Below are 23,113 nucleotides of genomic sequence, written 5' to 3'. Positions count from 1 at the left end.
CTATTGAGCTTAATTAACTAAAAATATATAAATGATAAAATTATTATAATTTATTTTTTTTAACAAAAAAATTGAACGATTTGACTCAGTTATATCAATCTCGAAAATGCATGCGAGTAATTTAAATCCTTACTCCATCGGATGAAAAGCAAGACATATATAAAAAGGGCTCATGCACACATATATATATTTTCCATGTAGCCTAACGGATTGTAATAACATTGTCTATATGCATGTCACCGTTTGGATTCAAGCCTAGTTACATTAACATAAGATCAAAGTGTGGGAAGATTCACCAAACAAACAATTTATACGTCATCTCTTTTTATCTTCTTTCTAAAATATAAGAATCTTCTTTCATTCTTTTTGTTTATTTGATAACAAAACTTGCTTATACACGTCATGGGTCTTCCAATTATTAGCGTCATTCAAGCTTGTAATGATAAAACAATAATAATAGTTACATCCCTAAATCAACACGACAACACCATATCATTTTTACTATTTTTCTATTATATATTTTCTTCGTTAGAATCCCAACTAGTTGGAGATGTGGTTTTACAGTGTTGGTAAAAAAACTAAGGTCAAAATGTAGTATCTCGCGATTGGGCTTGCTTACCTCAAGAATAAAGCAATCCCGATCTTTTTCGTTTTGGCCAATCAAGAAAAAACATGTCGATCTGTTTTTATTTTGCTCAATAATTATGATATATTTTTCTGATTTAGCATTATCCAAATTCGAAGGTTGTAAAGTGAGATTCATCCTCTCGGCTCTAACCCTTGCACATTGTAGCATCGTGTGAGGCATGTGCGATGCCTATACATAGAATAAACATGTGATTTAATTTATAATATTACATTTATGGATACACTCGAATACGGAATAGGTCTACTTTGTTCATTTCCGGAAGTATCATATGATACAATATCTCTTATATAAATTGTTATATCTCGTTCTCAAGTTTCGGTATCGAATGGCGACCAACCACGACACATGTCTAAAGCAGGGTTAATAATAAAACAGATAACAAAGACCTTTGTTTATGTTGTTTAGTAAATGTATTTTCAAATTTTAAATAGAACCATCTTCTCACCCTTGCATATTATAATTCTCAATTTATCAGTATAATATACTTATCACAAAGACATTTGTTTATATCATTAGTAAATGTATTTTCAAAATATGATTAGTAAACAACCACACCTTAGTTTCATAGTTTGTCATCATATAGGGTCTTGTTTTAATTCACATTTTGTATGATGTTATTATTAACTCAATCCCAAACTTGATAATATGTGTGTGCACTAATCACTATTATAGACCATATACATATTAGTAATTTGTGAAACAATATTGAATATTAAACCTCATCAATAAGTAATTTACTTGTTATAGTTTTTATCTCTTAAGTCTTAACGTTACTTATCAATTATCATTTGCATGTGAAAATGTATTTACTCTTTCAAACAAACACTATGATAAAAACAGTTTTATCTATAATCAAAATACAAGTGACCCCACCACCATCGTGATAAAACGTGTACGGCTCCAAAGAAATCAGAACGGTTCCATTGGACTATTCATACACCGTCAGATAAGTACATATCCACTTGCTGACTCAGCCCGGATAAAGCTAAACCGGAGTTTACCCCACCGTGAAAAAACTAGAGAAAACCGATCCAGAACGTAAAAAAAAACACACACACATCGGAGAAGTCGTAAGAAGGGTTAATTAACACGTGGAAACAGCTGGTCAGAGTTATCCGGTAACTTATCCGGTTTCAGGTAATACAAAAGTTTGGTCCCTTAAGGCACGACTCATTCAGAACCAAAACGCGACATCACGGCGCCGTATAGTGTCTATAAATAGAGCACTCGGTCGTAGAGAAACAAGACATCAGAAAACTCAAATATCGATAAAACACTCTCACTACGTGCAATTTTCTCCTTTCTCTTCCTCGACATCTGTCTGTTTTGTTGTTCTAATTTTTTTTTGGGTTTTTGATATCCCATCCTCCCTAAAGTTTCGGAATATCCTGTTTTCTTTTTCCTCATTCTTTGCGATCTTTCATTTTCTTCACCTAACAAAAAAATAAAAAAGGAAACATGTGTGGAATACTTGCCGTTTTAGGATGTTCCGATGATTCTCAGGCCAAGAGAGTTCGTGTTCTTGAGCTTTCTCGCAGGCAATACATTTTTTTCCTCTGTTTTTTTCTTTTGGGTTTTTGTCACGTTAAAACATTCTGAATTCTGCAAATCAACGTTATGATTAGTTTGATGTTTTACATAAGACATCGTATGTTTTGTTTCATTTAAATCTCACCAAGATTTATGTGACAACGATAACTTTGTAGTATATAATCAACATTTTTTTTTTCCTTGGGACCTTTTTGGCGAACGTGACATGAACAGTGATGGTTGATCAAATCAAACGTCACCCTTTCAGTTTGTATGTGTGCAAAAAATTCTAACGTTTGTTTGTTGGTGGAATATTTCCAAGAAAATATCAAACTTTGGTATCAGAAATGGTAGAATATATGGTTTGAAATTCAATAAATGTAATCGTTTTGTTTATTTTTTTTTTGGTTATAGATTGAGGCACAGAGGACCTGACTGGAGTGGGTTATATCAGAACGGAGACAATTACTTGGCTCATCAGCGTCTTGCTGTCATCGATCCTGCCTCCGGTGATCAACCTCTCTACAACGAGGACAAGACCATTGTTGTCACCGTACGCTTCTAAATTTGTATCAATAGAGAGTCATAATTATAACTCATTTGATATTTTTGAAACTGAAACTTTATTCTGTTGTTGTTTTGAAGGTGAATGGAGAGATTTATAACCATGAGGAGCTGAGAAGACGTCTGAAGAATCACAAGTTCCGTACTGGTAGTGATTGTGACGTCATTGCTCACCTGGTATGTTCGTGTGTGATAACGTTATGTTTGCTTTTGCTAAACTGGTTTATCAAGTTTTGATTTGAGTTTGATGTGTTTTGTGGGATTGTAGTACGAGGAGTATGGTGTGGATTTTGTTAATATGTTGGATGGAATCTTCTCCTTTGTGTTGCTTGACACACGAGATAATTCCTTCATGGTGGCTCGTGATGCGGTTGGTGTTACTTCTCTCTACATTGGTTGGGGATTAGACGGATCTGTGTGGATATCTTCAGAGATGAAAGGCTTAAACGATGATTGTGAGCATTTTGAAGCGTTTCCTCCAGGTCATTTTTATTCAAGCAAACTAGGAGGGTTTAAGCAATGGTACAATCCTCCTTGGTTCAATGAATCTGTTCCTTCAACGCCTTATGAACCTCTCGCGATTAGACGCGCCTTTGAAAACGTAAGAAAACATACCCTTGAACAAATTAAAAGGTCTCGTACTTTTGTTTTGAAGTTTGTGGTGTGAGAGATTAATGTGTTTGTTTTTGTTATCTACAGGCTGTGATTAAGCGATTGATGACTGATGTTCCATTTGGAGTTTTGCTCTCCGGTGGTCTTGATTCTTCCCTTGTGGCCTCCATCACTGCTCGTCACTTGGCCGGTACTAAGGCTGCTAAGCAATGGGGTCCTCAGCTCCATTCATTTTGCGTCGGTCTTGAGGTATGATATAGAACAGAGTTGCTCTGTTTTGAAGACAGAGGTTGGATGAGATATAAAGTCATTTTAAAAATTTGAAACTCAAACTTAGAATCATTTTGTGGTTGTTCTGTTAGGGCTCACCGGACTTGAAGGCGGGGAAAGAGGTGGCTGAATATTTGGGGACGGTGCACCATGAGTTCCATTTCACGGTGCAGGATGGGATCGGTGCGATAGAGGATGTGATTTACCATGTTGAGACCTATGATGTGACTACAATAAGAGCGAGCACACCGATGTTCTTGATGTCCAGGAAAATAAAGTCTCTAGGAGTTAAGATGGTTCTCTCCGGTGAAGGATCTGACGAGATCTTTGGAGGGTATCTCTACTTCCACAAGGCACCTAACAAGAAAGAGTTTCACCAAGAAACCTGTCGCAAGGTATCTATCTATTCAAGTTTAACCATACAAAATGATATCATCCAAAACTTAGGTCTTTAACTTACTATTCTTGGACGATGCCTTGCAGATCAAGGCTCTTCACAAGTATGATTGTTTAAGAGCCAACAAATCTACCTCTGCCTTTGGTCTAGAGGCCCGTGTTCCTTTTCTTGACAAAGAATTCATCAATACCGCCATGTCTCTAGACCCTGAATGCAAAATGGTAACTACAAAACTAGATCACAAACTCAATTTCACAATTTAACGTACACATGTTTGAACAACTTTTCGGTATGGTCTTTTAGATCAAGCCAGAGGAAGGGAGGATTGAGAAATGGGTTCTTAGGAGAGCCTTTGACGACGAAGAACGTCCTTATCTGCCAAAACACATTCTCTACAGACAGAAAGAGCAATTTAGTGATGGTGTCGGCTATAGTTGGATTGATGGCCTCAAAGCTCATGCTGCTCGAAATGTACTCACAAATAGATCTCATATCTCCTCTAATGTGCTAACATCTGGATTCAGGTTCAGGGTCTGATAATTTTATGTTCTGTTTTAAGGTTAATGACAAGATGATGTCAAACGCGGCGCATATCTTCCCTCACAACACTCCAAACACTAAAGAAGCTTATTACTACAGAATGATCTTCGAGAGGTTCTTCCCACAGGTACTTTATAAATCTCCATGGTGTAGCTGAATCTTCCATTTTTGTTTTAATAGATTCACAAACTTTTGTGTTACGTTTTTTTGTAGAACTCTGCAAGACTAACTGTTCCTGGAGGTGCAACCGTGGCTTGCTCGACAGCAAAGGCAGTGGAGTGGGATGCAAGCTGGTCGAACAATATGGATCCATCAGGAAGAGCCGCCATCGGAGTTCACCTTTCAGCCTACGATGGCAGCAACGTGGCATTGCCCATGCCACCGCCACTTAAGGCAATCGACATGCCGATGATGAGGGGTCAAGGAGTTGTGATTCAGACATAAGTTTGAAAGGGGAAAATGGAGGAACTGTGTGTTTAATTATCTTCCCAATGGGTGAAGTATTTTGTATAATTTAATAATAAGATTATGCTATTTTCTTTTTCCTATGCAGATTTGAATGTATAAATTATCTTGTAAAAATTTGTTTATGGGTAAGATTTAGAATGTACCGCTTCTATGAAGTTCAATGTACATCAATCTTTGTATCAAATTATCAATTATATGATGTTTAATTTATTGATCGGCCTAAAATAACACTTGTTCTTTTCTCACAAATCACAAAACTTTTCATGATATGTGTGAGGGAATATATAATCATTGTACCTCTCTATTTCACATTTTTGTAAAATATAACTAAAACTATTTTTAGTTCTTGTAGAGCTTGTAAAGACTTTTGGTTGTAGAAACTTAAACGGTAAAAATTTTAACTTTTAAAATTTGATTGGTAACAAATACATTTTTCACAGTTTTATAATCATTATAAATTCGTGTTAAAAAGTTATTTTTACATTTTTATATATTTTGAAAACAATATTTTTTTTTTCATTTCTACCTTCTTATAAACAATGGTTATAATTTATTGCGTTTTATTTTTATCTTGAAAACAATGTTCCAATCTGAAATTTTTTTTGTTTGCGTTTGGTTTTTACGTTTGTTGGGGGTCCGGATTTCTTATTTAAAATAAGGGGGTGATAAAGTATAATAAAATTGAAATATTGGACGTTATCATCAATTTAAAGTTTAAACCAGTTTTTGACTAGGATAAAGATATTCTAGCTTCCAAACAAACACAATTTACATTGTCTTCCCCGATCCATCTCACACTTCTTCAAAATTCAACTTCATTCCCTAGATTTCCCCATGCAGCGAATTCATCGTTAGTTTCATGTCTCACACCACTTCTGTTTTAACCATTTTTCAATTTTGCAGAAGTTGAGTGGTGTTGGATTTGGAAACACTATAGAGATCAACTTCGGTGTCTCCTGCTCTTACGAGTAACTTTCGACTTCTTTTACAAGTCATTGGCTTTTTCACCACTTTATGTGGTCTAAATGGTGAAACTCATCACTTTTTCATTTATTCTTTAGCTGCATCAGTTCTTGAAATGATCAGATTCTCAGCAGAACTCTTACGAAACCATTCCACTCTAGAAGGTTTCTAAAACCCGTACATCAAGCTCCTCTGTTAACAGCTGCAAAAAATGTCCTTTGACAATATTGGTGGTGTTGGTGCTAAGACAAAAAGCAAAAACAAACATAGCCCAAATTATATCTAGCTTGAAAGCCTATTATATCCGTAAAAGTTATTTTAGGACAAACATAGGTCCAAATGATTGTAATAGGCTTTTTAGGACAAACATAGGTCCAAATTATATCTAGCTTGAAAGCCTATTATATCCGTAATAGACTTTTTAGAACAAACATAGGCCCAAATATGATTATTATAAACATATTAATTATCTTCCAACCAACATATGACCCATTAGTAAAACTAAATATTCAAACGATTCATAAATTTTATCAATAATCATATTTAAACACTTATACTACACATGTTAAAAAAAAAAAAGACAAAAAGCAAACCATTTTTATTAAACAAAATTTGAAAATTAACAATATAAGACTTACATGAGTGATAATTTACCATAAAAATTTATGGCTTGAGTTACATCCAAATAATATTATAAACAATTACATTTATAACATTTGAAATAATATGTTTTCCAACTCGTGCTGTAGCACGGGTCCAAATCTAGTATTATTAATATTTTAAAAATCTTCTAACTTTTTTAAAAGATGAAATATTTATCATATTTAAACTTTATAAATTTGAAACTTCATAAATGTTTAAATATTTTTAACATTTTATAAAATTTAACTTTTAAAAAATATAAATATTTACAATATAGAAATATTTCTAATATTAGACCTTTGAAAAATCTTTAAATTAAAGAACGAGAATAAACCAAATAAAAGTTTTTTTTAAGTTTGAATGCCCGATTAATAAAGCTTTTTGTATTATGAATCATTTTGGTCTCTTTTATAGTATGACTCTGAACCATTTCCCAATTTTTTTAGGCTATGTGGGATATTGTACTAGTAAATTGAGTAATATATGTCCGTTTCTAAAATTTGTATTACATCATATACAGGAAAAAATCACAATTTTATTTAAGATAATTCAAGATAATTTAAATATAAAATCAAATAAAAATGAAAAGGAATTATATATTTATGTTTGAATGAGGTAGAAAGATTTTCTTATTTTTTTTAAATCTTACCTATAGTTAATTTTAAAATTTTTGGTAACTAATATTAAAGTCAATGTATTAAATGTAAAAAATTTCCAAAACTGATTTTTGAGCAAAAACTGCTGCAAAAATACTAGTATAGATAACCACCGGTACACCCCAGAGCAAGTTTTTTTGTTTTTTTTGTTAATGTACTATTTTAATACTAATTTTGCTAATATACTCTTTTGTTAATTTTAGTGATTTAATATATAAATCAGGGTATACCGCACAATAATTTTTCTTTACTACAATCTTAATTAAATCAGTTTGATTCGACATATTTTATATTGGTGTTGTTAAAACATTAAAATGCGGATTTAACCCGTATTGAAATATCATATTATTGATAGTTTATTTTTTAATATTATTAATTCAATCTTGTAATGTCATATAACCCGTTATATAATATAACTCGTTTGTGTAATTTTAAAAATTTAATATGTTTAAAGATTTATAATTTTGAACTTTTTTATTAAGTTTAGATTTATTAGTTATAAATTATAAACTTCTTAAAATTTTATAATTTACTATATACAGTAAAATTACTATAGATGTATGTTGAACACACACTTTTTATATTAATTGAGTAATATATGTTTGTTTAAAAAAATTCAAATCACAATATATGCAGGAAAAATATAACTTTTTTTTTATTAATTTTATGTATTATATGATGATTCACTACATTTAAATTTTAAAGTCAAAAAGAGATGATTAGAGAATATTTTTTTTTAATTTGGAAAAAATCTTCTAAATCTCTTTATTAATTATAAAACATTATATATATGGATATTTAAAATTATTTAATTGTGTTTGGTTATAAAGATAGTAGAGAAAGTTAACAAAACTTGTTTGGATATGAATATAAGCATTAAATAACATTCAATGTAAAAACTTTCCAAAAAAACATTTTTGAGCAAAAACTGCTCCAAAAATACTATTATAGATCTGGGAAATTGAATTAAAGTAAAATATAAAATTAAAAATAAAAAAATAAGCAAAGAAACATAAGAAAAGAGTATCCTAGCAGTAGAACGAGTCTCTAAAATATATTAATTAAATATATAATATAATTTATTGGTTATTTAAAATTAAAATTTATATAAAAAACCAATAAAATGTTGACATGTGTGATTGATAAGTTCTCATAGATTCTCATCTGAAAATCCATTCCCTTTTTTCTCTCATTCTTTTAATTATTGATGACAGATTTGGAGAGAAACCACCACTATGCATGCTCTAACTACAATTTAGGCATTGATAAATAGTCTTCTCCTTATCAATAAGATCCTGAATGACACAGAGAGCTCCTGCTTGAGCATATTGGCGAACAAAATGAAAATCAAAAGCAATATGTTTCATCTTTGAATGAAAAACGGGATCGACGACGAGATATGTAGTACCCACATTTTCACAATAGATCACCAGAGGAGCTGGGAGAGTTATCCCAAGTTCAGTGAGAAGTGAACAGATCCAACTCAGCTCCGAAGGGGTGTTAGCGACCGCCAGATACTCCGATTCAGTGGAGGAGCGAGCAACACCTCGTTTCTTGCGTGAGGACCAAGAAATCGGATCTTTCCCCAAGATATAAGATGTAAGCATTGGTGGACACACCATCTTCTAAGTCTTCGGAGTATGCATGCAACGTCATGGGTGTGTCTGAGTGGAGAAAAATACCGACGGTAGTAGTACCAGCCAGATATTGTAGAATTCGTTTGGCGGCTTGCCAATGTAGTTCAGTCGGTGCATGCATAAACTTTGATAGCCTGTTCACTACAAATGCTATATCCGGACGAGTGAAAGAGAGATACTAAAGGCTCCCTAGTACAACACGATACTCGGTCGGTTTTGCAAGCGGTGTACCAGAGGTCAGCGCGAGCTTCGGCATCGGAGCCATGGGCGTGGAGACAGGTCGGGCATGTAAAATGTTTGTCTTGGCATGGAGATCAAGGATATAACATTTTTGCATTAGATGGAGGCCTTTAGAGGTGCGAGTGGCTTCAATGCCCAAGAAATAACTCATTTCACCAAGATCCTTGAGAGAGAAACGAGCATCAAGATGAGCAATAAAACTCGTGAGGAAAGCGTTGTTGTTACCATTGATGAGCATATTGTGGATGTAGACGACATCTCGACCATTTTTTCTTGTGAACAATGACGTATCTGCAATTGAATTGGTGAAGCCAAATGTGAGAAGATAGGAGCGTAGCTCCTGATACCAGAGCAACAACGCTGTAAATGCTTTTTAAAAATATTTTATTATTATTTTAAAGTTTGCATCAAGAAAATGGAGTCTCTTTGTGCTCGTTTCCTCTGGTCCGGTTCTATTGACAACCACTATGGTGTTAAGGTTGCATGGTCAGACGTTTGCTTCCCTTAAGCAGAAGGAGGACTAGGATTGCGAAGGTTAGGCATCTGGAATTCAACCCTCTGCCTAAAATTAGTGTGGCTCATCTTCTCTGGAAGCGGCTCACTTTGGGTTGCCTGGAATCCCCATCACCACATCAAGGGGAAGAGCTTCTGGTCTCTAAATGAGTCAACTCTTTCTCCCTGGAATTGACGATGGCTCCTGCGCTTGAGACATATTGCTTAATCGTTTGTTCAATGCAAAGTGGGAAATGGACAATCTGCACGCTTCTAGTTTGATAACTGGTCCCCTTTTGGTCCTCTCATCAAGGCTCTACAACATCACGGTCTTTCAGTGTTGGCGATCCCCATAAATGCGACAGTGGCCGCCAGCTGCAACCTCATTATTTGGAGCATTGTTAACCATCCTCTCCCCGTGCTGCTGGACTTATTGGAGTTTATCCTCTCCCTCCGGCTCAGTCCTCTTCAGGATGACTCGTATAGTTGGGTTACTTGTGGCACTCGCTCTCAAGTTTTCCCGACAGCTGCAACCTGGGGCGCCATTAGACCGCGACAAGCAACTAAAGAGTGGGCTCTAGCTGTTTTGTTTAAAAGAGCCACCTAGAGGAATGCTTTCACAATGTGGGTCAAAAACCTCAAAAAATTACCCACGAGGGATAGACTTACCTCATGGGAAATGCAGATCCCCTCCTCTTGCAGTCTATGTGCAGACTTTGAAGAAAACAGGGATCACCTACTCCTGAGGTGTGGATACAGCTCACAGATTTGGAGATTTGTCAAACGTAGACTCCGTCTACAACCTTATATCTTCATCTCTTGGGACTCACTTCTAGCTTGGATGATGATGACGTCACGCCCGGCTCATACCATCTTTCGCAAGATCGTTGCTCAGTTTTTCCGAACAATGATCGAGTTTGCCTCCGGAAAGACCCAACCCATCGTCATCCCTGTATGGGAGAGAGAGAGGCTCACCTTTAACAACATTAACGGTATGCAACCAAACTTTCATGTTTTAATATTTTTTTTTACATGTAAGGTTAATTTTTACATTTTTTATATGTTTTCAAAATAGTACTCTTGTTTATTTGTTTTATGAATGTTGATGTGAAGGATGATCTTATTCAGGATGGAGTTACAAGTATATATACACCTATGGTTCCTTTTAGGGTTCTATACAGACATTGAATACATTATACGTCTTTACATAAATAGAAGATTATTTAGATTAATGAGAATATGTGATTGATCAAATCACTGATATGATTGATCCTTAATACACCCCCTCAAGATGGAGGGGCTGTGCGTAACTCCAATCTTGGCGGACAAGGAGGTAAACGCAGCACGAGAGAGTGGTTTGGTGAGGGCATCAACCAATTGATCCTTAGTTGAGACATGAACCACTCGGAGGGCACCGGACTGTACTTGGTCACAGATAAAATGATAATCCAAGGCAATGTGTTTCATTCGAGAATGGAACACCGGATTCGCACACAAGTAAGTCGCACCCACATTGTCACAATAGATCGTCGGAGACGTAGGAAGTATAATACCCAGTTCTTGTAGAAGAGAACAGATCCATTGAACCTCCGAAGATGTGTTGGCGACGCCCCTATATTCCGCCTCGGTAGAAGATCGAGCGACACCCCGCTGTTTCTTGGGTGACCACAAAACCGGATTGTGACCAAGGTACAGCCTGCTGTTTCTTGGATGACCACACCCCGCTGTTTGTCGAGACATAGTCATCACATTCACCAGCCCAATCAGCATCAGAATAGGCATGAAGAGAAAAAAGGTTATGGCGTTTGAGAAAGATCCCATGTGTAGACGTCCCGCGCAAGTATCTGAGAAGACGTTTAACCGCTTGCCAATGTGCAGTGGTTGGAGAATGCATATAGAGAGATAATCGATTGACAGCAAAGGAGATATCAGGACGTGTAAACGCAAGATACTGAAGACTACCAACAACACTCCTGTACTCAGTTGGGTCAGATAAGCGGATACTTGAATGAAGGGACAGTTTCGGGTTTGTGGCCATTGGTGTTGCAACTGGTTTCAATTGGAGCATTTTTGTACGGACCAATAAGTCTAGGATATACTTGCGTTGGTTGAGATGGAGACCGGAAGCAACCCTAGTGACTTCAATGCCAAAAAAATAAGACAAGTCTTCATGCTCCTTGACAGAGAACATTGTGGCCAAAGCGGAAAGAGTTTGAAGCAGCAGTCCCGGACTATTCCCTATGATAATAATATCATCGACATAGACTAACATGTAGACAATTTCTCTACCTTTACGTAAGATGAAAAGATACGTATCAGTCACATAATTAACAAAACCAACTTGAAGAAGATAGCCTCGTAATTCATGGTACCAAGCCCTGGGGGCTTGTTTTAGGCCATAAATCGCCTTACGGAGCTTACATACATGGTTCGGTCGATCCTTATCCATAAAGCCAGGGGGTTGAGTCATATATACCTCGTCGGTCAGCGTTCCTTGTAGAAATGCATTGTTAACATCAAGTTGACGAATGGGCCAAATTGCAATCAACCGCTACACCAAGAACAACTCAAATCGGCGTCGATTTCACAATAGAACTAAAAGTGTCAGCGTAATCAAGACCGGGTTTCTGATTGTACACTTTAGCAACAAGACGCGCCTTGTACCGACTAATTGAGCCATCACTGTTGTACTTCTTGGTATACACCCAACGACACCCAACAATCGTTACCAGAGAAGTCGGTGGCGGAAGTAAGTCCCATGTATGATTCCGAATCTGAGCATTGATCTCATCTGTAGAAGCACGCCGCCATCTTTCATCTTTTAGAGCTTGTAATGCAGTCCGTGGTTCGGGATCAAGGTCAGGTCTAGCACGAGTATGGAGAGAATATTTGTTGTTTGGTTTGGTAATCCCGTTCTTCAAACGTGTGGACATGGAATGATGATTTTGAGGAGCTGGAGGAGGTATCAGATTGACCAGAGGAGTAGGAGCTAATGGTTGTGGTGTCGTTGAATCCGAGGTAACAGAGGCGGTGGATGACGGAGACGGCAAACGCTGTGTCGAGGTCAAAGAAGACTATGATGTGTTGTCGGGTTCGATTGGAGAAGGAGTTGGGCTAATAATTTGTGGAGATGTATGTGTTTGGGCCGAGGTTGTGGTGTGTGCTTGGTCAAAAGTGGAATTTAAGTGGGATGATATTTGCTGTGATGGATGCTGGATCGGGGATGAAGATCCATTTTGTGTAGGAGCATTGGGCTTAGAGGAAGGGGGAGAAGAAGTCGAAGATGGAGATAAAGAGGAAGAGGAACATACCTGAGGTGATGTCGCCAGAACCAGAGGAGGAGAGGCCGGTTGATGATCGGACGAAGATTGGGACAAGGAAGGGTGAAGGACCGCGCAGGGGTGAAACGATTGTATGAGTGGCGAAGAGATCGGGGAGGTATCAGCAGAGACAATTGACGGTGGTGGAGTGGCAAATGGGAATTCCGATTCAAGAAACTGAACATGACGCGACGTATATATCCGACCAGTGATGTTGTCGAGATAATAATAGGCACTTTGAGTCTGAGAATAACCAAGAAACACACACCTTTTGGACCGAGAATCAAGCTTATGACCGACATATGGACGTAACCATGGAAAACAAGCACAACCAAAAGTCCGAAGCTTCGTAAAATTTGGTGGAACATGAAAAAGCTTCCGATAAGGCGACTCATTTGCTAACACCGGTGTTGGAAGGCGATTAATGAGATAAACGACTGAGGAGAAGACATACGACCAATACTTCTTGGGCATGGAGGCATGAGACAACAACGTCAAACCGGTTTTCGACAATGTGTCTATGTTTGCGTTCGGAGATGCCATTATGTTCTGGAGTATGAGGCGGTGTAGTGAGATGAGCAATGCCATGAGACAACAGGAACCCTCTTAGAGCGATATACTCGCCACCATTATCAGAATAGAGTGTTTGAATTTTGGTGGAGAAATGGTTTTCAACGAGAGCTTTGAAAGAGACAAAAACATAGTGAACATCAGATTTATTTTTAAGTGGATAAAACCATGTGTACCGGGTAAAATGGTCAACCAAGATCACATAGTATTTGAAGTCATCTATGGATAGAATAGGAGATGTCCAGACATCAGAGAAAAGATATTGAAGTGATTTGGTGGAAACAATGGAGGAGAAAGCAAAAGGAAATTTATGCGTTTTATTGAGAAGACAATCCAAACATGAAAAGGAATCAACCGAGGAAGATAAAGGTAATAAAAAGTTGGAAATAACAGTTTTTAAAGTAGACGAGGATGGGTGACCAAGACGAGCATGCCATACAGGAAGCATTGTTATGGGACTCGAAGACATATATAACGCAGCAATATGGGATGCGGAGCCCGGCCACTCATACAATTCGTCCTTAGTCTTGCCTTGGAGCAACAGGACCCCATGCGCAAATCCCTCACCTGAAAAGACGCAGGAAAGAAAGCAACCGAGACTTGATTAGAGTTGCAGAGACAATACACCGAAATAAGATTCTTGTGTATATTAGGAACACACAACACATTAGTTAAATTGAGAGGTTTAGAGTGAGAGGGGAAAAACGTGGAACCAGTGTGAGTGATGGGAAGTCCCGAGCCATCACCAATTAGGACATCATCAGAACCAGTGTAAGGCTGGTGTAAGGAGAGATTCTGAAGGTCAGAAGTCATGTGGTGTGTCGCTCCACTGTCCAAAAGCCAAGGACTGTTCCCGACGGTTGTCGGAAAGTAAGATTAGCCATGGGTTGCCAGGTAGTGAACGGACTCTGTTGAGAAGAACCCGAAGAGGAGAGACGACCCTGAAGTTGTGGACAAAACCTGGCGGAATGGCCTTGAACCTGACAAAGCTGACACCGTCCTTGATAGGGACGAGAACTACGCTGGTAGTTGTTGTTGTAGCGGGTTTTGTTGTCATTGTTGTTGTTGTTGGAGTTCGAAGGAGCATTGTAGTGGTTGTTGTTGTTGTTGTTGTGAGACTGACCATGACGAGATCCGTTGGTAGTATGATGAGCAGCAACATTTGCCGTGACCGGAAGTAGCGACGGAGTGCCAGCGGAGACCGACAAGAGCTTGGCCTCACGATTGAGTAGTTGTTCATGAATGTAAACGATTGTAGGAGGAATATCTCTGCTTTCGATCTGATCGATGATAGGACGATGTTCTTCAGGGAGACCTCCTAGAATGTGTTCAGTTTTCTCCTCATGGTCCATGGGTTTACCAAGGTTAGCAAGGAGATCAAAACGGGTCGTGAGACCCTGTATATAGTCATCAATCGTACGATACTTTTACGCCAGATGCGGAGTTGATCTCTCACTTGTTGAATATGACCACAACTCGGCTTCCCATAGGTGGCAGCAAGGGTGGACCAGATCTCGGCGGAGGTGGTGGTGCGAGAGAGTAGAGGTTGAACGTTGAGCGAGATTGCCCCTAGAAGAGCACTATAGACAAGTTTGTCTTGGCGTTGCCATTGCACACGATCGGGATTCAGAGATTCAACGCCATTGGTAGTCATCGTAGCAGAAGGACTCACAGCCGTGCCATCAATATATCCGGCGAGACCGTGACCGTCGACAAGAGCATGAACCTGAAGCTTCCACATAAGGTAATTGGTTGGAGTAAGCTTCGTAACGTTGGTCATGTTAATGGAAGAAGAGCAGTATTTGTGGAGGTCATGGGATCGGTAATGGTGGGAAGATTAGACATGACTGTGTATACGAGAGAAAACACAAGAGAAAACGAGATAACAAAGAAAATAAATGAAAAAAGGAAAAAGAAGAAAAAAACTTTATATATCGTAACCTGCTTTTGATACCATATGAATGTTGATGTGAAGGATGATCTTATTCAGGATGGAGTTACAACTATATATACACCTATGGTTCCTTCTAGGGTTCTATACAGACAGTGAATACATTATACGATATGATTTGATCCTTAATATGTTTTACATTTTTATTTTTATAACAGCACTTTTTTACGTTTTAATAAGAGATACTGTTGTAATATGTAAACGCAAAACGCAATCTGAAATTTTTTTTGTTTTTGTTTGCGTAAATAGTAACAATTGTTTTTTTTTTTTAAACTATGGTAAAAAAATATTGTAGCTGAACTCGGAGACTTCAACCAAAATCCGGAAGTTGTTGATTTGCCGAAGGCTTTTTCGTCTATTGCTACTTCGCCTTATACACTGACTGAGGACATGGTCCGTGAGATCCTGGACATTACTTCCGAATATATTACAAAACTCAAAAAGATAGTTGGAGAGGACGAGCAAATGACGAATGACAAAGAGAAGGTGGTAGTCACGACTCTAGAGATTCTTGCGGCCCACGTCTGGAGAGCACGATGCCGCGCCCTGAAACTGAATCCAGAGGGAACTACGGTTCTAGGGTTGGCCATTGGTATCCGTAGCATTATGGAGCCGGCATTACCAGATGGCTACTACGGCAATGCCTTTGTCAATGCATATGTGTCATTGACAGCTAGCGAGCTAAGCGAATCATCATTGTCTCATATCGTGAGGCTCATAAAGAACATGAAGACAGCTGTGATACGCAAGCAGTATGTATTGGGGCCGGGAACTTAGCAAGATTGAGGGAACTTTAAAGATGAAGGCATCGTTTGAGGGCATCAACGCCGGGTCCATGATGCTCTCGGATTGGCGACAAATCGGTCTGCATTATAATGGCTGGGGAGGTTTAGTGAACATAATACCGTTGTTTTCAGTGAAATTACCCCATCTCTGTGCTTTTTTGCCAGCGTCAAAGGCAGTTCCAGGGATGCAAGGTGGCGTTCGAGTGTTAGTTACGCTATACCGAAGGCTGCAATGGCTAAGTTCAAAGAGAAGATGAATGTTTCTTAACTATTAAACGGCGAACGGTCTTGCATGAGCTTGATTAATGTTTCAAGTATATCTTGCTTTTAATTTTATTGTGAACAATTACGTATTGAATAAACCCCTCGAAAAATGTTTTTTTTGACCTTGGTGTGGTGTAGTGAATATTTACTTTTGTTGTTGAGACTAACTTTTCTATTATGTTTTAAAATTAAAACCTGCAATAATGTAAAACGAGATCCATTTATATTGGAATTTTAAGTAGATTGCTTTATGTAAACATTCTTGAATTTTTAGTACATTGCTTCAACAAGAAATGACTTTTATTTCTTTCTTGCAAACCCAAAGTTAAGGAGAAATGCAGTAAATTAAGATTTAATGCACTATATTTGCTTATAACAGCGAAAAAGGATACCCCTGACTTCCCCATATTACTTTTGTATCACTTTGTACGGAAGTTTCTACATTATTCATTTCTTGTTGCTTAAGTAACCTGTTTGACATGAAAGCCATTTTCATATAAAATCCTAAAGCACGGCTTCCTAAACCACAACCCGAAGTGTTTCTTCTTCTCCAATGGATAACCAAGAAGAGGAGTCCAAGCATCCTCCAAACAAACTTCCCGATTTAACCCTCTTCGAGCGAGCAAATTCTGAAGTTGCTCTTGCTGCCTCCCAAGCTAATTCCCATTTTGCCCCTGCTATGCATGATTCGGTCTCTTCAATGCTTTCGATGATGGAAAGTGAAGAAGAATCCGAAGATGAAGATGAAGAAGCAGAGACCAATGAGAATTACTACGAGTATTTCGACAGCAATGGATATGGAGAAGATGAAGACGAAATCAATGAGTTTCTTGAAGATCAAGAAAGTAGCAACTTCAACCCTGAGGAGGATGATTTATTGGAGGAAGAAGATGAGATTGATCCCGACCAGTTGTCTTACGAGGAACTGATTGCACTTGGTGATTTCATCGGAGTCGAAAAACGTGGGCTGACTCCTACCGAAATCTCCACATGTTTGAACGCATCGACATATGTATTTTCAAATAACAAAAACGAGATTGATCGTTGTGTGGTTTGCCAAATGGAGTTTGAAGAAAGGGAATCTTTGGTCGTTCTCCGACCTTGTGACCATCCATACCACTCTGATTGTATAACCAAATGGCTTGAGACGAAGAAGATTTGTCCCATTTGTTGCTCTGAACCATCTGTTAGCTGAAATGTCGAAAGAAATAAAATTATCGATTTTTAATGTTTTTAAACGAAAATTAAAACCCTAGGATAAATGTCTATACTGTACTAAAACTATAAATTAATATTCTTTAAACTAATGCTCACTATAAATTAATAATTTTTTTTTGGCATCTAGTTTAATAAATGCAAAAATTGAGTCGATAAAATAATAACATAATATCTGTTTTTGAAATTCTATATAAAAATATGATCACATAAGTATCATAAATTAATAATGATAAAAAGTCATTATTTCAAGAATAGGCATTAATAATAGTGGAATATGAGTCTATTGTTATTTGCCTATTCTTGAAATTCACTACGAATTTTTTTTTTAAGACGAAATATTTAGTCACAATAAAAAGTATTTAGTCACAATATAAACATTGTTACGGATTGTGACGATTTTTGAATGGTTGCAATACAATAGTCATAAATTTAATTTGTAACAAAAACATCATAAGAGTTGCAACGAATATATTAGGAGGTTATTAGTTTAGAATTTAAATAGAATTTCAACGACTTTAAACAAAGTATAAATGAAAGACTTTTAAGAGATTGATAGAAAAATTTCTATAATCTTCTTGATTTGTTTTTCCTAATTTTGGAAAATCTCTCAAACTTTTATTATAAAATAACTCAAAATATTGCACAATATTCAATTGTTTGTAGTCAATGTAAACAATTGTTTCTCTCATCTTCTAATAAATTAATATCATTTTAATATCTGTGTTCATATATTATTATCTTTCATGTGTTTGGGTGTTTGATTCTTTGTCTTTGACTGATGAATAACCTAGTGATTATCAACACGTCAACGTAAAAGTATCTCTGTAACAAACATAAACACGTTTCTGGGGATATTTTCTTTCATCATTGTACCCATAGCCAGCGAACATGAATATATTATATTCGAAGCAAGCAAACTAGTGTTGATCAGTTTTGCTCCCAATCTCCCAGAAATTTAGGCAATGATCATTCTCTCACTAATCTAATTTTGATGTGATAAAGATGAGAATGATGACTGCAACACCAAGGCTACTGATCTCAATGCCGATGGCTGTTGTCTCAATTCTGTGTAATGAGGGACCGATTGGGATGTTCAAAGGAGCAGTCTCAATTCTGTGTAACTGGGTTTGGATATTTTTATATTGTTCAGAATTATGTGGCTTTCTACAAAATAACCATAAAAAGTCAAATAGACTCTCATGAATCACAAATCTCTCTATTTTATAGGGGAGTTTTCATGACTTTTTTTTATGCAGAAAAGTATATAAACCAATAACATAATAATTTAGTTAGTTGACAATCAAAAATTCTTTTATTTTAATTGAATAACACAAACTTTTAAAGACTTTATAAGACTCTTAATCAAATAATACTAGTTTTATAAAGATTTTAAATCATTTTTTATAAATCCACAACTAATAACACCAAATTTTACTAGAGTTTTGAAAAGTCTTGATTGAATAACATAACATTTAAATCCTAAACAATAACCCCCTTAGTAACCATTTTGTCATCAATAATTACGACACAAAAAAGTAACAAAACTGTCTCAATTACAGACTAACAAAACATCTTTAAATCGTCACAATTCGTGTTTAAAATAACGTTTTGATTATGTATCTTATTATTATGAAACTATAGTCTCAAATGGTCACAAATGATAATTAAAAATTTGTCTAAATTTTTAAACAAATACTCACAAATCATGATATTTTGTGACTATCATAATGTCCAATCTTATCATTAGAAGTTAGTTTCAAATGGTCACAAGTTATTACTAAAAAATTCATTGCATATGATAAAAATTATAACTAAAAAATTAATCTCAAAAAAATATTCTTTTTTTTAAAATTTATAATCATACAAATTTTTTATAATCATAAACATTAGATATACATTATAACTTCTATGGAAACCATCTCAGGTCTTCCTAAGACTCAGATCTTTCCAACGGCGGGTAGATCAGCTTCTGGTTCAGTTTGTAGCAGTGGGAAAAGATTTTACAAGATGACTGATGTTAATTCGCGGATCTGTCCAGAATAGGTTTGAGAAAACATGTATAACTTTAAATCTACAAAGAGGGTTACAAAATCCTTTGGGCAAAACTTACATCTATGGGTTGGGAAGTTGCTCACCAAAATTTGTCCATAAAAGAGTCCATTTACCCTTTCTTTTCCACCATCACCATCTCCTTGGACATGTTTTTCTATCCTTAATCTCAATTGTGGTTCCTTGTTCTCTTTCTCTCAAATGATTAACTCTCTAGGTTAGGAGGCAGGAAATTATAAAGAATAAACCCTAATCATCTTTTTAATAAGTTTTATTAAATTAGGGTTAGAGACTTGGCTTAATGAGCTTTGTATAAATGACATAACAATTTATACTATTTTTATGACAAATGTTTACTCATTTTAATGTCACAAACTGTGACTTGCATATCTATTATAAGTTCATAACTAATTTGCAACAACATATTGGTCACAATGTAGTCATAAGAGTGACAATTAATATTATCGTAGCATATTCGTCACTAATTGTGACAAACTTTTATTAATGATTTTTTCCTTCATGATATAGTGACGAAAATACTATGAATTTGTGACAAATAAATTTAGTCATAATACCGTATTTAAAGTATCACAAATTTGTGACGAAAATTTTTTGTCTCAAAAATACGTCTCAATAAAATTATTTTCTTGTAGTGATTGCATTCTTGTTGAATTGAAGCTCCTCTATAATCTTTCTCATTGTGTGACAACCCGTCTCGCGGACCCCACTAGCCTCACTGCTAGTCGCCCCAACAGACCCCAAGCTGGCCTTGCAGGACATCGATCCTAACCCCTCACTGTGGACATCCAAATCCACCAGTAGGTTATGCGCCAGACGTTCCTCAAACCCTGTTCCCCACCCTTAAACAACCTTTCAACAGGACAAGTTGTCACCAATTGAGATCATATTGTCCTGTGGAAATGTTGTTAAAGGATGGGGACCAGGGTTCGAGGAACGCCTGGCGCACCAATAATCTACTGTGGATTTGGATGATTAGTTCCATTTCCACGGTGAGGGGTTATGATCGATGCCCTGCAGAACCAGCTTGGGGTCCGTTGGGCCGGTTAGCGGGTAGGCTAGTGGGGTCCACGGGACGGGTTGTTACACATTGCATCAATTTTTCTCTTTTGTGTTATATTCTCACATTGCATCTAAAAATTGTGGAGCGCAATATCTTTTTGGACTTCATCGTGAATGCTACTAACATGAATTTCTTCTAAACTCTGAACTTCGAAAAACTTATCATTTTTCACCTAGATAATTTAGTAAACTATTTAACATCCATTATATTACAATAGCCGAAATTGTAAATTAAAGAAAATCTATAAAAAAAATTTTTAATTATAATAAAAGTATCTTATTTTTAATAGAAATTGAAAAAAATCTCTTCATAACCCTAGCTTACAACTCAAATTCAATATTGCACTCTCATGTCGGATTTCCTCTATTGTGTTATAAAATATGATATATCATGGTTTCATGATATGTGTCGTATTTAAATAGTTTTTTTTTTTATATATTTATTGAGTCTTTTAGAGCCATTTCAGGTTCAGATGCGATTTGGGATCAATCAGAGTATTTTGGAACAATTTGGAGCAAACAGGAGTGTTGTCGGACACCAATACCATACAAATTTCTGTACAAGTTTTCAAGAATTACAGTTTTGCCCCAGTAATTAAGCCCCAAATCATATTTTTAGACTATTTATATGATTTCAGGTCATTGTTTAAACTTAAGCTTTATTTGGGAGAGAGATCTGTAGAGAGCTAGGAGAGAAGAATCAAAAACTCTTTCATAGAAGATTCAAAACTCATTTACTCATTTTATTAATTTCTATATTCAATCTTTTTTATTGTTTGTTTCATTCACCTTGTTTGAGTAGATTAGGTTTAGGATTTTCAAAGGAATTCATGAATTTTTTTTTTCAACCAAACATTAAACTAGAAAATAACTCCAAGATTGGTTGCCCAAACCGGAGGGTAAGAGTTTACAAAAGAAATCTCAGAAGATAAAGATCTCGAAGAACGAGCCAGACAATCTGCCAAAATGTTTGACGTTCGGGGAATCCTAGACAGCTGGAAGGTTGGGCAGGATAGCCGGATTACATTGAAGTCGTCCAAAAGATTGGAGAAAGCGGGCCATTCATCAGGAGACTGCAGAATCGCCACTAATTCTGCACAATCCGTCTCGAAGCTTTGACAATCAACCCCCGCCGTCAGTAAGGTATCCATCGCCCAAATCAAAGCCTGAAGCTCTGAATGTAGAGGGGAAGGACAGCGACGTTGACTCCGTGCTCCCATTAGTTGCATGGAATCCTCACAATTACAGAACCACCAACCCAAACCGACCATAGGATCTGACGCTTTCCAAGAACCATCAACCTGGCACCGGGGGGAAGAATCCCGAGACTCCGCAGGCGGGAGGTCTAGGGCGGCCGAGTAGAAAGTCTTAGCCTCTTCTCATAACAATCTGTCATTGTCCGCTTGATTAATAACCTCGCTTGGTTCTGCTTCACATCCCTGAAGAACTTTTTTGTTTCTATCTTTCCAAATTGACCAAACAATCCATGGTAAATGAAAACGTAAATTCGGAACATCCACCAGGGATGACACCCGCCAAAAAAGATAATCTAGATTCGTGTATATGGAATCAGAGGGAAAGTCCCCAAAAGTTAAGTCTACAAACGAAAAATCCCAAATCCGACGGGAATGAGAACACTCAAATAGTGCGTGATTGATAGTCTCCACCTCCAACCCATAGCGTTTACATAGGGTATCACACCGAACACCCCAATGAGCAAGTCGTTCCATCACTGGGAGGGAACCCGAGGCAATCTGCCAGAAGAAATGCTGAACTTTCGAGGGAACCTCCAGTTTCCAAGCTTGTGCCCTAAGAGCCGTACAAGACGGCCCATATTCAACCTCCGTAATCAATTCACGTGCTTGTCGATAACCCGTCTTGACCGAATGTTTCCCTGACTTAGTATAATGCCAAATCATCTTATCTGGTTTGTAGACTTTGCTAATCTCCATAGCTTGGATAAAATGAATGTCCGCCGAGTCCATATACTCCTCCAAAATTGGCATATGCCACTCCTTAGTAATAGGATTAATCAAATGTTTTACCATTAAATTTGGATGTAACAATCGGCCTCTACCATTAGCCGGTCCTGGTTGAGTATCCAGTATCCAGGGATCCCGCCAAACCGAAACATGATAACCTGAAACTATCACCCACCTTGCACCATGTTTCACCAATCCTTGAGTAGAGTAAATACTCCTCCAAGCAAACGAGGG

At 36.9% G+C, this 23,113-nt stretch overlaps 2 protein-coding genes and 1 pseudogene across 2 annotated transcripts; all 3 read left to right on the top strand.

Annotated features, from left to right (window-relative positions):
* The first annotated feature begins 1,563 nt into the window (after positions 1-1,563).
* Positions 1,564-5,240, top strand: LOC104790943 (asparagine synthetase [glutamine-hydrolyzing] 1). Its single transcript, XM_010516739.3, has 10 exons — positions 1,564-2,187; positions 2,594-2,732; positions 2,825-2,920; positions 3,012-3,344; positions 3,443-3,604; positions 3,718-4,020; positions 4,109-4,243; positions 4,326-4,493; positions 4,582-4,689; positions 4,776-5,240. The coding sequence occupies exons 1-10, from the start codon at positions 2,108-2,110 to the stop codon at positions 5,004-5,006; spliced, it is 1,755 nt and encodes a 584-aa protein (XP_010515041.1). The 5' UTR covers positions 1,564-2,107; the 3' UTR covers positions 5,007-5,240.
* Positions 5,241-10,339: 5,099 nt separating this feature from the next.
* Positions 10,340-16,554, top strand: LOC109133319 (spermidine coumaroyl-CoA acyltransferase-like; annotated as a pseudogene).
* A 528-nt stretch (positions 16,555-17,082) lies between these two features.
* On the top strand, positions 17,083-17,782 carry LOC104790942 (uncharacterized). Its single transcript, XM_010516738.2, has one exon. It carries the CDS (start codon positions 17,104-17,106, stop codon positions 17,743-17,745), a length of 642 nt encoding a protein of 213 aa, XP_010515040.1. The 5' UTR covers positions 17,083-17,103; the 3' UTR covers positions 17,746-17,782.
* The last annotated feature ends 5,331 nt before the right edge of the window (positions 17,783-23,113 follow it).

This window comes from Camelina sativa, chromosome 6 (assembly GCF_030686135.1).
Source record: "Camelina sativa cultivar CO46 ecotype springtype chromosome 6, ASM3068613v1".
NCBI classification, from domain to species: domain Eukaryota; kingdom Viridiplantae; phylum Streptophyta; class Magnoliopsida; order Brassicales; family Brassicaceae; genus Camelina; species Camelina sativa.
This window is presented reverse-complemented; position numbering and strand designations above follow the sequence as displayed.